The 16327-nt window shown below is 35.6% G+C and overlaps 1 protein-coding gene and 1 non-coding gene across 4 annotated transcripts in view; one reads left to right on the plus strand and one right to left on the minus strand.

Annotated features, from left to right (window-relative positions):
- Positions 1–857: 857 nt before the first annotated feature.
- Positions 858–16327, minus strand: part of TRIP11 (thyroid hormone receptor interactor 11) — a 70404-nt gene continuing 54934 nt past the window's right edge. For 2 of the 3 annotated variants that reach the window (XM_025042107.1, XM_015599680.2), the window contains 3 exons: positions 8468–8584; positions 7122–7266; positions 4046–4266 (listed from right to left, as the gene is read on the minus strand). In XM_025042107.1, coding sequence (XP_024897875.1) covers positions 4046–4266; positions 7122–7266; positions 8468–8584 — 483 coding nt within the window. Of the gene's footprint in view, positions 4267–7121; positions 7267–8467; positions 8585–16327 lie in introns of all 3 variants that reach the window. The other variant, XM_006925533.3, reaches the window with a different exon arrangement.
- On the plus strand, positions 13723–13841 carry LOC112473897. Its single transcript, XR_003044193.1, has one exon. It is a non-coding gene; the product is annotated as a 5S ribosomal RNA (ribosomal RNA).

Genomic DNA, 16327 nt, shown 5'->3' on the forward strand with positions numbered 1-16327 from the left:
CTCAACCCACTGAACAATATGGCCGTTGTTCCCACCATTCCGCCAACACTACTCTAAGTCATGGCCAACGTCCTGGTCCCAAAATGCAGTGAGGTCTTAAAACTTGCATCAGAGCAGCAACACTTCACACTTTTGACCTCCTTACCTTCTTGAAACAATCCTTGGCTTTATGACACCCCCACGCATGATACTGTCATCCACTCTTTGGCAGTAATCATCACAACTTCTAACATCTGTACAGAACTACAGATTTTATAAAGCATTTCTACAAGTGGTACATTATTCATTTAATAAATATTATGAATGAATGTGTCACTTGATCCTCATGACCCCATAAGTTTACTAGGTAGGTGTTACTTCAGAGATGAGAAAAATCAGTCCCAAAGTAATTTTGTTAAGGTCACACAGAAAGGGTCAAAATGAGTACTCCCATCCATCTCTCAACTTCAAAACGCATGATCATTCCAATACTGCTATCATATGAACAGTTAAAACTATTTGAGGTTCCACATCTAAGAAAAAACGAGCCATGACCGAAACACCAAGAGCCCAATAATGAATAATGTCACCTCCGGCGGGGGGAGGGCAGGGGGAAGGCTGGTTAAAATCTCTCCGATCCACTTTTCATACATTATCTTAAGCATCTATTAAATTGTTTATACTTAACATTTCCAAGACTCAAATAGTGTCCTCACAGCAGACATCCGGTGAACACTTGAAGACATTAGCTTCAGTAGTTGATCAACTGCTGCTATAAACAACATGTGTAAGTCATTTCTCCCCCTTCTAAAGAAAAAGTCAGCAGCTGTTTGCTAAAAAATCTTTTTTTTTTTATTGTGGATGAAGACATTGCCAACTCATATATATCATTTTTATTTGTATTTTTTATTTTTTTTGCCTTGCAGTACTCCTGAGAAATTCAGAAATGCATTGACTTAAGCTCTATAAAACACAATCCAGTATTATGGCTGGGTTGTAAATTTCCCACATTTAGTTATTTCCCTAGAAATCAAAAGACAACTGATCAATTTGAAGTAGAGAAACCTTAATAAGTTAAAAAGTAAACACTGGCAAATAATCACAAATGTCAGAACATTAAAAGTACCATTACTTTTTCCATAGGAATATATAAAATAAATATCAGTTATACTTGATATTTACAAAATTAAAGATATTTTTTGATGGAAAACACTTTAAACACGATATATGAAAAACTTCACTAGCTTTAGAAATCAAGTTCAAATGCTTTAAGTTTTGACTCATAACAGCACTTTTTCAATAATTCTCAACATACCCCTGTCCCTGAAGACAGTTTATTTTTCACCTAATGAATGAATAAGTATTCGTAGAGTCTTTCCTTCCCTTTCAATTAACCATTCAAAGGTTAAAATAAAGTGGGGGCTTTATTTGGAGAGGGGATATTTAATGTTTTAATTGGCTGGTTTTAAGGAAGTCATTTACTTTACCCATGTGTTAGTTTTAGTTTTTGTTTTTTTCTTTTAATAATGGCAGAAAATGAAACGCAAACCACTATATGATACAGAATTATACTAAAGTCAAATTCAATGTCTGGCTGGATTTTCTGTTATAGTATTAGCAGTTGAAAACCATTAGGAATGTTGTGAAAATCTGTGGCAGCCAAAGCAAAATTCCACCACAAATTCTAGTAAGTTTGTTGAGAAGTAAACAGTAAAATCACCGTAGTTAAAATATTGCAATAAAATTCCTGTTAGCAATGTCCTATTGCTGACACTAGAATTATATGCTTCATCACTGTATGGTTACTAAGAAGATTCTTTGAGCAGATGGTTCATCTCTGACACAACTTAGCTGTAGAAAAGTAGATGAGTTATGTCTGGTTTACATCAACAAACACTTAGCATGCATACCAGTGAGCTATAGATTCAGTGACGATACAACTGAAACATTAGGTACTACAGCTTTAGTTCAAGGTCACATAATTAAATAGCAGCCATGTAAGGTCATCCTGTGATGTAGATATGCAATCCACCCATAACAGCTTTCAAACTTATGTTAAACTATGGGGTGAAGGGAGACAGGCTGTTTTGAATAAGGAAGGAAATATTCAAAATGTCATAAAAGGCATATAAAATATGATGACATGCTACTTAAATACCTACCACTTAAATTTTATTTTCAAATTAAAAGAGAAAAAATTTTTTGCATGTTCTATTTCTCCAAAATGAAAGATCATGTGTCTTCTTTCTTTAACTTACGAATTTTTATTTCAGACGCTTCACACTGAAATGAAACTCCAATGGTAAGCAGTAAATAATTAAGAATGGCCAGCAAAAGTTTCTTTGAAAAGATCATATAAAACCTAAGAGTAATAATTTCATAGAGAAATAATAATGGGCAAAACAGACAAAAGGCAGTTTGACAGTTCTAATATAGAACTGGTATGACAACTTCCTTTAAAGTATACTAAATAAAGAATGACAATATAAATAAATTAGCCAAGGAGACAGGAGATGTTGGGAAGTAGCAATGTCCCAGTTATTAAATTCTTCAGAAAAATCAGATTTACCCATCAACACTTAGACTTCCACTCTTCTAAATACAGTCAGAAAGTATACGTAATCACAGCAAAATTTACAAATAATCAAATTTAGTCCTGGCTCACGCCAGGACTATTTACATATTTGGATTAGTATCACTTCCACCTTCCTTTGTATCCAGATGTTTCTATTTTAAAGGCATATTAAAATTTACAAAATTTGCAAGAAATGTCTTTAAAGGTACAGCGTCAACAACTAATACAAACATGACATCCTGATTAAATTAAGTTCCAACTCAGGATTTTTTATGATAGGTTTATAAAAAAAAATAAATACACCCTTATTCTTAAGTTCCCAACACTTGATGCTAGTGCTGCTGAAGTAATGTCACTGCCCTCAGTGACCCTGAGGATGAGAATGGACAGTTCCTGGACTGACATATTGTACCTCTCATACTGACACCTCAGAGAGAGCCAGGAGGTGTCATGTTTAGGGATATTGCTAATTATAGTTCCGTAAATGCAGCTGTTATGATTTAACACTTATATAAAAGTCGTGTGCATGTGTGTAGGAAAACAATTAGTGTTAAGATACCTTTAAAAAGATATCTTCTGTCATAAAACAAAAACACAGACTCACAATATGTACTTGACAATAAAGAAAACAAACTGCTAATATATGCAACAACTCAAATGGATCTCAGGGACAACACACTAAGTGAAAAAAAAATGTATTCTCAAAAAGTTACACACTATGATTCCATTTTTATAGCACTCTTGAAATGACAAAATTATAGAGATAGAGAGCAGTTAGTGGTTGCTAGAGGTTAAGGTGGGGGCTGAGGAAGGAGGTGGCTGTGAGGGGTGCCATGAGGGGTCCTTGACATATCTGACGGTAGTGGTGGTCACATGAATCTACGCATGTGATAAAATTGCATAGAACCAAACACACACATTCCACCTCAGGACAACTGTGTACTACCTCCCAGGGACAACCTTGTTCTTGGCCTGTCTACCTACACAAAGTCCTCTAAAGATGACTCATATACACTTCAGATCAATTTTCTGCACTATGCGGATAAGCCACTGCTATTATTTCTTCTTCCTTTTCTTTTTTCTTTTTTGGTAAATCTCTGGATTATCTTTAAAGGACAAACAACATGTCTTCAGTTTAAATGAACTTGAAAGTCAGAAAAGGAAATAAAGAGCGAATATATACCTAGTAGTATTTTTGTCTTTTTATTTTTCTTATTTTTTTTTTTAAGTTAAGATAAAAAAGCAAATGTTTCTAGCTTAAATTAGGTCAAATCAGAGAAGGAAAAAAGCAGATAATATAGCAAACACTTCCTCTTGCGACACCAGCAATTTCTAAAAGCATTAACGATATATTTATTAATTTTAGAGAAAGTACAACCGCAAACAAATACATGACTTTTTCCAAAAGGCCACTTTGTGATAAAGTACATAAATATAGTGTTCATGGTTTCTTTAAAGTGCTATGTATGTCGTCTCTGGCTTGAGAATCATCTATTGCTTTAAAAGGTCTTTCAACACAGCTCCAGCACTGTTGTCAGGTGACACTGGCAAAGGTGTAAATGTGGGTAACACATCCGAGATGGGTTTCAAAAGAAGATGCCCAGGCCCACCAGGCCCAAGTCCAGCTGGGTTAATGAGAGGCACAGCCGCGGAGCGGGGAGCCAAGAAAGGGTTCAAATCGGTTCTTCTACCAGACCTGGATTCTGTTGTATCTAAATGATAAAACATCAATTATTTAGTCTCCTATAAGTTATTGAGTCAACACTATATGTGTGTTTTAGGATCCCAGATTTCGCCCCCTAATAAATTTAATTCTGATAAGCAGAGCCTGTGAAATATGGAACAGTGAAAGGACAGGACAAGAGAAAGGAATGGGAGAAAGAAAAGGGGAGAGAAGAATATTTGAATGTATAGCTAATACTTCACATTAATATTATGTAACACATTTTGTTGTTTTGTATTTAAATATCAGTTATATAACTGATTAATTTCACTTACTACTGAAGGGGACCAAAAGTTTTGCCTTTTGGGATACTGATATTTAAGCTGGTTATTAAGAAAAGACTCAAAGAACCTTTGGTCCTCCTTCCCCTTTCCTGCTCAAGAGATTCAGAGGGAAAGACTTACTTCAGGAAGATCTGAGAATGCTCACCCTCAGCAACCTAATTTGAATTGAGTATTGTAAACAGGAGGGCTTCAGGCAGGGGCCTGTTAGAAATATAGCCCTGTGTTGCAATGTTTTTGGGTTGCCTTGCAAGAATTTGCCTGCCACTATGTTCTACTCTTCTTCAACTACCTATAAATCGCACATTCTCACTTTTGAAATCTCTACCCCTCCCCGCTCCACCGTCTCTTTCCATTTTCCAAAAATGTCATATATATCCAATGTTGCCTCACTGCCTTTGGAATTTTCATGCTTTTGTGAATTCCCCACACGCATGCATTAAAAGTTTGATTTTCTCCTCTTAATCTGTCTCTGTTGATTATTAGCCCAGCTAGAAGATCTTAGAAAGTGGGAGGAAATGTACTACATTTTTTAGTCTCCACACTATAATAACAGCTTTTAAAAGTGTTTTCTAAGTTATAAGGCAAACTCTCTAACTATTTACCTGTAAAAGGACTTGAGAATTTGGTTTCCCCCAAATAGTCATGATGATCATGAAAAACACTGGCACCCATATTTCAATAATAAAATTTAATATTAATTTACAAAAAAAAAAATATATATATATGCATTACATTACCTGATCATCTTTTAGACATTCAAAGGTTTGAAAACAATTCTCAATTAGATATTTTCTCTATAAAGTTAGGATTTACAATTAGTTTTTATTGGAATAGGTAATTGGTTTATGCCCTAATGTCTTAGTGGATGAACTGTGTTTTTATTTCTTACCCACTAACAACTTCATTGTTAAGAGACCAGCAGCCCCTTGAAGGCGCCCTCTTCAGCACTGGGAATCTCAAATAAGGAGCAGGCATAGTGAGTGCAGTCAGCATTAACATAATGGCCAGGTGGAGAGCCAGAGAGAAAGAGCAACTGGGGGGAGGATCGTTTTATAAGCTTAACCTGTACTGCATACTTGAAACGAATAATAAAATAAAATTAAAAAAAAAAAAAAAGGCCTCTAAGACAAAGAAAGCACCAAAACAAATTAATCAAATCTACTTACACAATTAAGTACCCCTAGGTCCTCAAGCTGTACCCTCCTGTGAATAACAACTTTCCAAACTGAAAAAGCTTATGATGATATTAGTAAGCTCTTAGACTAGCCACACAACTTCCAAATCCAGGATTAAAAAAGACTCAAATTGTCTTTTTTTCATGCAAACCCTGTACCAACTCAGAGCATCAATGGTTTTATCTCAGATCCAGCTGGGCACATGACCTGATACCTGAATGGAGGAGAGTAGGAACGAGGGAGGAAAGTGGAGAGGGGAAAAGGATGGAGAGGAGGGGAAGGGGGTAAAGAGAAGGGGAGACCCTGCCATAATGAATTTTGGAAATCGCCTTAAGATACTACAACCTACTGTAACAAGGAAAAAGTGTTTTTAGTATGGTCTACGCCTGTAGATGAAGTTAAGACGTTCCACTAAATTTAGCAGCTAAACCTCTTATCTGAAGAACAAATAAATGTTACCATTTTCTCTTCCTATAAAAAATTCATGAGAATAGAAATATTTGTCAAAATGACTAAGCGAGTTTTTAAAATTTCAGAATATAAATTATTTAATGTTTTATCCACATTAAATATCTGACGTGATACAAACTTAAACATATATAATAACATATATATACCTTTACAGTCCAATTAGCAAACAAACGTGTTAGTCTGAATTAATATATGAAGATTTCAGGAAAAAAGGGACTTTACAATAAAGAATCTATTTATAATTTAAAGGATAGACTTAAATTTCAACTGAAGAAATTTTACTGCATGCTAATACAGGGGATATGAATATAAATAAGACCCTTATAAACCAGAGGGACAGAAAACTATGTGCACATATGCAGAGCCACCAAACCATCTTCTTCCTGGCAGATCTTTTGACATACAAGAATGCTTCATTAAATTCCTGGATGTCTAAGCCAGTTTACTACACTACTCTTATAAATATTATTAACACACCAAGGTTTGGTTATTGAGTGTAACACTTAGATTTTCGCAGGGAAAAAATCTTTAACTATAAACCACACTTCTAACTCTTACTAGCAATAAGCACCATTAGTGAAAAAGGCGAACGAGTGACCAGGCAAAGGCTTACCAGTTCACCACCACTGCCAAGAGCAACTCAAAGTGGCTTATGCGGGGAGAGAGAACAATTAAACCAATATGCAAAGGGAAAATAGTTTCCTATTGTTTAAATTACTCTAAGCCAATTAAAATACCGGGTTGCTACAAGAATATATGAAGCCAAAATATAATGCCTTATTGGAATTTTTGAAGAAGTCACATTGCACATTTTCAAAAACACTAACTAAAACTCTAGTTAATATCACTGTTAAATATAATCATAAATTAAACATTCAAATTTTTAAATTGAAGAAAAAATAAATAAATTTTACCTTTAAAATTTTCTGGTACATTTGTATCTAGTTTTCTCCTTGTTGGTGAATCCAGAGGTTTCATATCATGAATAGAAAGCTTTGGTGGTGGAATAGATGGATGAGATTCCGTTTCTAGAAATTTGACAAAAAGTTCTGAAAAAGACTAAGAAGAAAATATTTGAAAAAAAAAGAGAAAATATTTTAGTTATATTAGGCAGGTATTAAAATTATATTCACTACAACTTAAAAAAATACTAGCTATTCTAATTAAATATTAAAAACTAATCATGCCATCTGAATCATTTCTTTTTTTGAATCATTTCTTTATAACTAAGCTTTATGAAAAATTAAAACTGCAAGTACTTCAGTTATATAGACATACGCAAAAACTTTAACTTAATAATTTTTGATGATAGCACTTTACAAATCTATACTCAGAATCAGCTACCTGATAACACTTAAGATTTCTTGCCACTAATGACACTTAAGACGGTAAGTCTTAAATCATTTTAATAACTGTTTACAGACATGAAAACTTATATTGACAGAAAATAAATATTAAAGTCACATTTTTCTAAAGTAAACCCAATCAATGAATATAGCAAAAGCTCACAAGTAATTTTATCAGATTAAAATAATGTAGTATAGACCTTTCTTTTAAATTAAGTTTTCTGCCATCCAATTTCAAATAGGGTTTTATCTTTAGCTAGCTGAGAGTAAGTCACCTATCCTTAGTTTCTCCTTTTAAAAATAAAGAAGTAAACTCCACATTCTCACAGTGCTACTCAAGTCAATTGATGTTCATCTTAAACCGACTAACATAACAGTCACTTTGTTTTCATGCTTATTAACTACCTCCTTCTGCAAAAATGGAATCGTTGAGGGCAGGCACTTTATCTGATTTGCTGCTGCATCCCCAATGCATAGAACAGGAAGGTACACAGCAGATGCTCAATAAGTATTTATTATCTCAATGACTACATAGATACATACATGCGAAAAATAAAGTCGCTATCTTTAAGAATCTCATAATTTAGTAGTAAGACAAATAATTGTGTGCCTGCAGCATCATGATCAAATACAAATAAAGGAACAGTTAATACTTTGAAAAATAAAAATAAAAATAAATTAAAGTTAGTGCTCGCTTGAGCGGCACATATACTAAAAATTAAAACCTATATTCAATAAATTTATTAAAACTGCTTATCATTAAGTTAATCATATCTTTGGATCTTAATTTCCATAACTTCAAAATAGATGGGCTATGTAAAATAACTTTAAAAAGAAATCTGATTCTTTGCAAATGAATGCGATGTACAATCATCTCACCCTTCATATTCAGCAAAAATAAAATGAGCGCTTACACTATTAAGCATAGATTGTTGATTTGGTCTCAGAGGTGTGTTGGGGACACTTTTTGATCCTCCTCCAAGCCACCCGGTCATCCATCTGGTAACACTGCCCTGATCTTCATTCAACAACTGGAAAATGATTTTAAGACAGAAAAATATTATCAGTACAAGAAAAGAAAAAATAAGAACCATTTTTTACATGATTTCAAATGGTATCCAACTATGCTTTTCCAATTCAATTTCTAGTAAATGATTCCTACTGACAGAGGCTACAAATACAATGAAATCTCATCCCAAACACTATCTCGGTTAAAATTTGAAAACTGTCATGTCTCAAAATTTCAGCATTCTGATAAGAGAGGTGGCTTATATGTTACAAAATATTTAAACTAATATTATACAAATTTAGAGTGTTCCAGTCAAGATAGTGGAGTAGGTAAACACTGTTCGCCTCCTTCCATGACCACATCAAAATTACAACGAAATTGTAGAACAATCAACCTGGAGAACCAACTGAAGACTAGCTGAATGGAAGTCTTATAACTATGGTTATAAAGAAGAAGCCACGTTGAGACTGGAGGAAATGGCAGAGACGCAAAATAGGCTGGCCCCACACGTGTGGCGGTTGAGAATTGGGAGGAATAGCTCAGCTACAGAGGTACCCTCTGAGGAATGAGGGGTCCCAGCCTCACACCAGGCTCCCCAGGCCAGAGAACCAGTGCCAGCAAGCGGAGCCCAAACAACATCTGTCTGTCCAGGTGACACTGAAGGCTGCTGGAAACCCAGGTGTCGGCTTAATGAGCCTGCACACAGACTCACTGGCTCACAGGCACTCACTCTAGGCTATAGTAGAGGGACAGCGGCTTGGGAGTTGTCAGAGACATATAGGGAAAAACTGAGTTGTATGGATTCAGGGCCAAAGGCTGGAGGGACAGCCACCATTGTCCCTGTATTGAGCCCTCTTCCCACACAGCTGGCAGGCAAGTGCTATATTTCATGTGCTGAGCCCTCCTTGACTGTGGCCAAATCTAAATCAGCATTAGCCTGGTGAACCCCACTTGCTCCACCATGACGACTCCCTGAAACCCTGCCTCACCCAACTTACACACTGTCTGGGCCCTATAAGCAGCTGGTAGGCAGCAGCAGGCCTCAGCGTACACTATGACTTTTGCTGAGGTGCCTCAGACCCGGCATTGGTGGCAGCCAGCCTCGATTTGCAGTGTCACCTCTCCCATGCACCTCCAGGTCCCACACAGGCAGCTATGAATCACGGATCGCTCTGTAGCTCCTACGAGGAAGCCTCAGCAGGTTACAGGCAGCAGGTGACCATGGCCTGCATGGAAGCCCCTCCCAAGAGGCCCCAGAACACACCTGGAGGCTGCCACAGAGCTCCGCCTGATTAGCTCCACAAGCAGCACACCCAAAGGGTGGTCTCCCAGCAGGCAGCAGAGCTCGCTGGAGCAATCCCACTCTGTCAGGTCAGCCACGGCACAGGAGCTCATATGCTGTGCGTGTGGCCAGTCAGCCTGAAGGTCAATTCCACACACTGATGTGCCAACAGCAATCAAGGCTCAACTACAACAAGAGGGCATACACAACCCACACAAGGGACACTCCTGGAGCACTGGGTGCAGGAGATCAGGAAGACTGCACCACTGGGCCCCACAGGGCACCTACTATATAAGGCCACCTGGCCAAGACTGAGAGATATAGCAGATCTAATTAATACATAGAAACGAACACAGAGAAGCTGAGCTTAGTGACAATTTCAATAAAGAGACAGTAAGGATAAAAAAGGACACAGACACCATAAAAAGAACCAGTCAGAAATGAAGACTACAATAACTGAAATGAATATCTTAGAAGGAATTAACAGCAGATTAAATGAATCAGAGGACTGAATCAGTGACTTGGAAGACAAGGTGGCAGCAAACACCCAATCAGAACAACAAAAAGAAAAAAAGAATTTTAAAAAATGAGGATAGTTCAAGGGACCTCTGGGTCATCAAGTTTAACAACATTTGCACCAGGGGGTATCAGAAGGAGAAGAGAGAGAGGAAGGGATTGAGAACCTATCTGAAGAAATAATGACTGAAAACTTCCCTAACCTGGCAAAGGAAATAGTCTTACAAGTCCAGGAAGCACAGAGAGTCCCAAACAAGATGAACCCAAACTGACCCACACCAAGACATATCATAATTAAAATTCCAAAGATTAAAGACAAAGAGAGAATCCTAAAAGCAGCAAGAAAAAGGCAGCCAGTTACTTACAAGGGAGCTCCCATAATATTGTCAGCTGATTTCTCAACAGAAACTTTGCAGGCCAGAAGGGACTGGCATGAAATATTCAAAGTGATGAAAAGCAAGCACCTACAACTAAGACTACTCTAACCAGCAAAGCTATCATTTAAAATTGAAAGAGAGATAAAGAGCTTCCCACACAGGAAAAAGCTAAAGGAGTTCATCATTGCCAAAGTGGGATTACAAGAAATGCTAAAGGGACTTCTTTAAGAAGGAAAAAAGGGATAAAAAATGTGAATAATAAAATGGCAATAAGTATGTACCTATCAATAATCACTTTAAATGTAAATGAATTAAATGCTTCAATCAAAAGACCTAGGGTAGATGAATAGTTAAGAAAACAAGACCCATACATATGCTTGTCTACAAGAGACCCACTTCAGATCGAAAAGATACACACAGACTGAAAGTAAAGGGATGGAAAAATATATTTCATGTTAATGGAAATGAAAAAAAAAAAGCTGGGATAAAAATACTCATATCAGACAAAATAGACTTTAAAACAAAGACTATAAGAGACAAAAGACATTGCATAATGCTAAAAGGATCAATCCAACAAGAGGATATAATCCTTGTAAACATTTATGCACCCAACAGAGGAGCACCTAAATATATAATATATAAGCAAATATTGACCAACATAAAGGGAGAAATCAACAGTAATACAGTCATGGAGGGGACTTAACACCCCACTGACATCAATGGACAGATCTTCTAGACAGCAAATCAAGAAGGAAACAGCGGCCTTAAATGACTCACTAGACCAGATGGATTTAATTGGTATTTTTAGAACATTTCACACCAAAGCAGGAAAATTTACAATCTTTTCAAGTGCATATAGAACATTTTCCAAGAGAGATCACATGTTAGGCCACAAAAGTCTCATTAAATTTACGAAGACTGAAATCATATCAAGCATCTTCTCTGACCACAATGGTATGAAACTAGAAATCAGTCACAAGAAAAAAATTGAAAAACGCACAAACACGTGGAGGCTAAATAACATGACACTAAACAATGAATGGGTTAACAATGAGAACAAGGAAAAAAGTCAAAGTTACCTTGAGACAAATGAAAATGAAAACACAAGTACCCAAAATCTATGGGACAGAGCAAAAGCAGTCCTAAGAGGGAAATTCATAGCAATACAGGCCTACTTCAAGAAACAAGAAAAATCTCAAATAAATAATCTGACCTTATACCTAAGGGAACTAGAAAAAGAACAACAAAGCCCAAAGTGAACAAAAGGAAGGAAATAATAAAGATCAGAATGAAAATAAACAAAATAGTCTAAAAATACAATACAAAAGATCAATGAAATTAAGAGCTCGTTCTTTGAAATGACAATCAAAATTGATAAACCTTTAACCAGGATCATAAAGAAAAAGAGAGGACACAAAAAATTAAGTTAGAAATAAAACAGAGTGACAACCTGACACCACAGAAATACAAAGGATTATAAGAAAATACTATGAACAATTACATGCCAACAAATCGGACAATCTGGAAGAAAGAAATGGACAAATTCCTAGTAACATAATAATCTTCCAACAGTAGATCAAGAACAAACAGAAAATCTGAACAGACTGATGACTACTAATGAAATAGAATCAGTAATCAAAAAACTCCCAACAAACAAAAAAGTCCTGGACCACACGGCTTCACAGATGAATTTTACCAAACATTCAAAGACAAATGATAGGTTTTGTCTGAACACCTATCCTTTTCAAATTACTCCAAAAAATTCAAGAGGAGGGAAGGCTCCCAAGCTCATGTTATGAGGCCAACATTATCTTGATTCCAAAACCAGACAAGACACTACAGGAAAAAAAAAATTAGAGCCCAATATTCCTGATGAACATATATGCAAAAGGCGTCAACAAAATATTAGCAAACTGAATTTAGCAATACATTAAAAAGATCATACATCATGATCAAATGGGATTTATTCTTGAGATGCAAGGCTGGTTCAATATCTGTAAATCAATTAACATGATACACCGCATAAACAAAATGAAGAATAAAAATCAAATAATCATATCAATAGATGAAGAAAAAGCAGCTGACAAAATCCAGCATCCATTTATGATAAAAACTCATAGCAAAGTGGAACTAGAGGGAACATACCTCAACATAATAAAGGCCATAGATAAGACAAACGTATAACTAACATCATACTCAATAGAGAAAAGCTGAAAGTGTTTTCCTTAAGATTAGGAACAAAACAAAGATGTTCACTTTCACTACTTTTATTCAATATAGTATTGGAAGTCCTAGCCACAGCAATCAGACAAGAAAAAGAAATAAAAGGTATCAAAATTGGAAAAGAACAAGTAAAACTGTCATTATTTGCAGATGAAATGATACTATAGATAGAGAACCCCAAAGAGTCCACAAAACTATTAGAACTGAGAAATGAATTCAGTAAAATGGCAGGCTACAAAATTAATATTCAGAAATCAGTTACACTTTTATACACCAATAATGACTATCAGAAAGAAAAATTAAAACAACCCCATTTACAACTGCATAAAAAATTTTTTCTAGGAATAAATTTAACCAAGGAGGTGAAAGACCTGTACTCAGAAAAGTATAAGACATTGAAGAAAAAAACTGAAAATACATATAAATGGAAGCATATACCATGCTCATAGATAGGAATAATTAACTGTTAAAATGTCCATACTACCCAAAGCAATCTATAGATTCAATGTAATCCCTATCAAAATACTAATGGCATTTTTCACAGAACTACAGAAAATAATCCTAAAATTTATATGGAGCCACAAAAGACTCCGAATGGTCACAGCAATCCTGAGAAAGAACAGAGTTGAAGGTATCATGCTACCTCATATCAGATTATACTACAAGGCTACAATAATCAAAAAAACATGGTACTGGCATAAAAACACACACATAGATCAATGGAACAAAACAGAGAGCCCAGAAATAAACTGATGCCTATGTGTCTATGGCCATGCCACTCTGAACAAGCCCAATCCCATCTGATCTTGGAAGCTAAGCAGGGTTGGGCCTGGTTAGTACTTGGATGGGAGACCACCTAGGAAGACCAGGTGCTGTAGGCATAAAAAAATTAAAAAATAATAATAATAATAAGGGATTGTAAGCTGACAAGGTCCTTGCAATCTGTGAGGTCAACCAAGGGTTGGCCTCACCTAAAAACAACAACAACAACGACAAAAAAAAAAAAAAAAAAAAAACCCTGATGCTTATGTGGTCAATTAATCTATTATAAAGGAGGCAAGAGTATACAATGGGGTAAAGGCGGTCCATTCAATAAAAGGTGTTGGAAAAATTGGACAGAGACATACAAAAAAACTAGACTACCTTCTTTACTATATACAAGAATAAACTCAAAATGGATTAAAGACTGAAATCATAAAACTCTTAGAAGAAAACACAGGCATTAAACTCTCCACCATTGCTGTTAGTAATTTTTTCTGCTATTATCTCCTCTGGCAAGGGAAACAAAAGAAAAAATAAACAAATGGGACTACCTCAAACTAAAAAGTTTTTGCACAGCAAAGGAAACCATCAGCAAAACGAAAAGACAACCTACCGAATGGTAGAAGATATTCACCAATGATACATCCGATAAAGGTTAATGTCCAAAATTTATAAAGAACTCATACAACTTAACAGCAAAAAAAAACAAACGATCCAATTAAAAAATGGGCAGAGGACCTGAAGAGACATTTCATCAAGGAGGACATACAGATGGCCAATAGACATATGAAAAGATGCTCAAGGTCACTAATCATCAGAGAAATGCAAAACGATGAGATATCACCTCGCACCTGTCAGAATGGCTATCACAATGAGATATCACCTCGCGCCTGTCAGAATGGCTATCATCAATAAATCAACAAACAAGTGTTGGCGAGGATGTGGCGAAATGGGAACCCTTGTGCACTACTGACGGGGCTGTGAACTGGTAAAGCCACTATGGAAAACAGTATGGAGGCTCCTCAAAAAAGTAAAGGTAAAACTATCTTATGACCCAGCAATTCCACTTCCGGGTATTTATCCAAAGAAATTCAAAACACATTCCAAAAGATATATGCACCCCTATGTTCACTGCAGCTTTATTTACCATAGTCAAGATACGGAAGCAATCTAAGTGCCCATCAATAGATGACTGGATAAAGAAGATGTGGTACATATATACAATGGATTACTCTGCCATAAAAAAAATTGAAATCCTACCCTTAGAGACAACATGAATGGACCTAGAGGGTATTATGCTAAGTGAAATGTCAGAAAACAAAACAGAAACAGACTCATATATACAGATAAACTTTTAGTTGCCAGATATGGGGCGGGGCTGAGTGAAAAAGAGAAAGGGATTAAGAAGTACAAATTGGCAGTATCAAAATAGTCATGGGGACATAAAAGTACAGCATAGGGAATATAGTCAATACTACTGTAATAACTATGTATGGTGCCAGGTGGGTACTAGACTTAAGAAGGCAAATCACTTCGTAAATTATATAAATGTCTAACCACTATGCTGTAAAGCTAAAACTAATATACAATAATATTGAATGTTACCTGTTTGTTATTGAAAAAATTTTTTAAATATAGCCACTTAATGCTATGAATGTTCCATAAGGGCTAATTTAGCAGCATCCTACAAATTTGGATACTAATTTCCATTTTAATTGTTTTTTGACTCATGTGTCAGAAAGGCTAAATGACTGACCCAGAGACATAGAGTGAAAACATGGAGGATTTGGAATTTGAATCCGAATCTACCGAATTCCAAAGCTCATGCTCTTAGTCACTATGCAGTTCAACATGGCAAACCTTTCACACCTCTATATTTTCATATATAGGACTGTTTCTGCCTCAACACTCTTCCTAACTTCTACTTGGCTTTCAAACTTACTGCAAACATTACCTACCTAGGAATAACACTGAAATAAAATTAAAAAAAAAAAATCAACAGAGTGAATACTAACATCAGTTGAGGGGTTACTAGATTCCAGATAATATCTATTTAATTTTTTATAACAACCCTGTATGATCAAAAGTATAATTTCCATTTTAATGCTGAGGAAATGTCCAAGGTCATAATCTGGTAAGTGGGTAAGTGCCAGAGGTGATATTTAAACTATTTTCTAGCTCCAAATTCTACTAGAAAGTTTAAGAAGGCCTAGGAGCAGGTACCTAACCAAAAATATCCATCAGAACTCCCTAAAAAGCTTTTCAAAAATATACAAGCTCAAACCAGTTGCATTACTATACACTAACCATGAACAATCCAAAAAGAAATCAAGAAAACAATTCCATTTACAATAGCATCAAAAAAAATTTTTAAAAATAAGAAATAAACTGAATAAATAAATTTAACTGGGACAAAAGACACTAAAGAATACAAAACACTGCTGAAAGAAATTGAAGAAGACATAAATAGATGGAAAGACATCCTACATTCATGGCTTAGAAGATATATTATTGCTAAGATGACAATCTTACACAAAATGATCTGCAGATTCAAGCATTTCCTATCAAAACTTCAACAGTATTTTTTTGCAGAAATAGAAAAATC

This window comes from Pteropus alecto, unplaced genomic scaffold, assembly GCF_000325575.1.
Source record: "Pteropus alecto unplaced genomic scaffold, ASM32557v1 scaffold8, whole genome shotgun sequence".
NCBI classification, from domain to species: domain Eukaryota; kingdom Metazoa; phylum Chordata; class Mammalia; order Chiroptera; family Pteropodidae; genus Pteropus; species Pteropus alecto.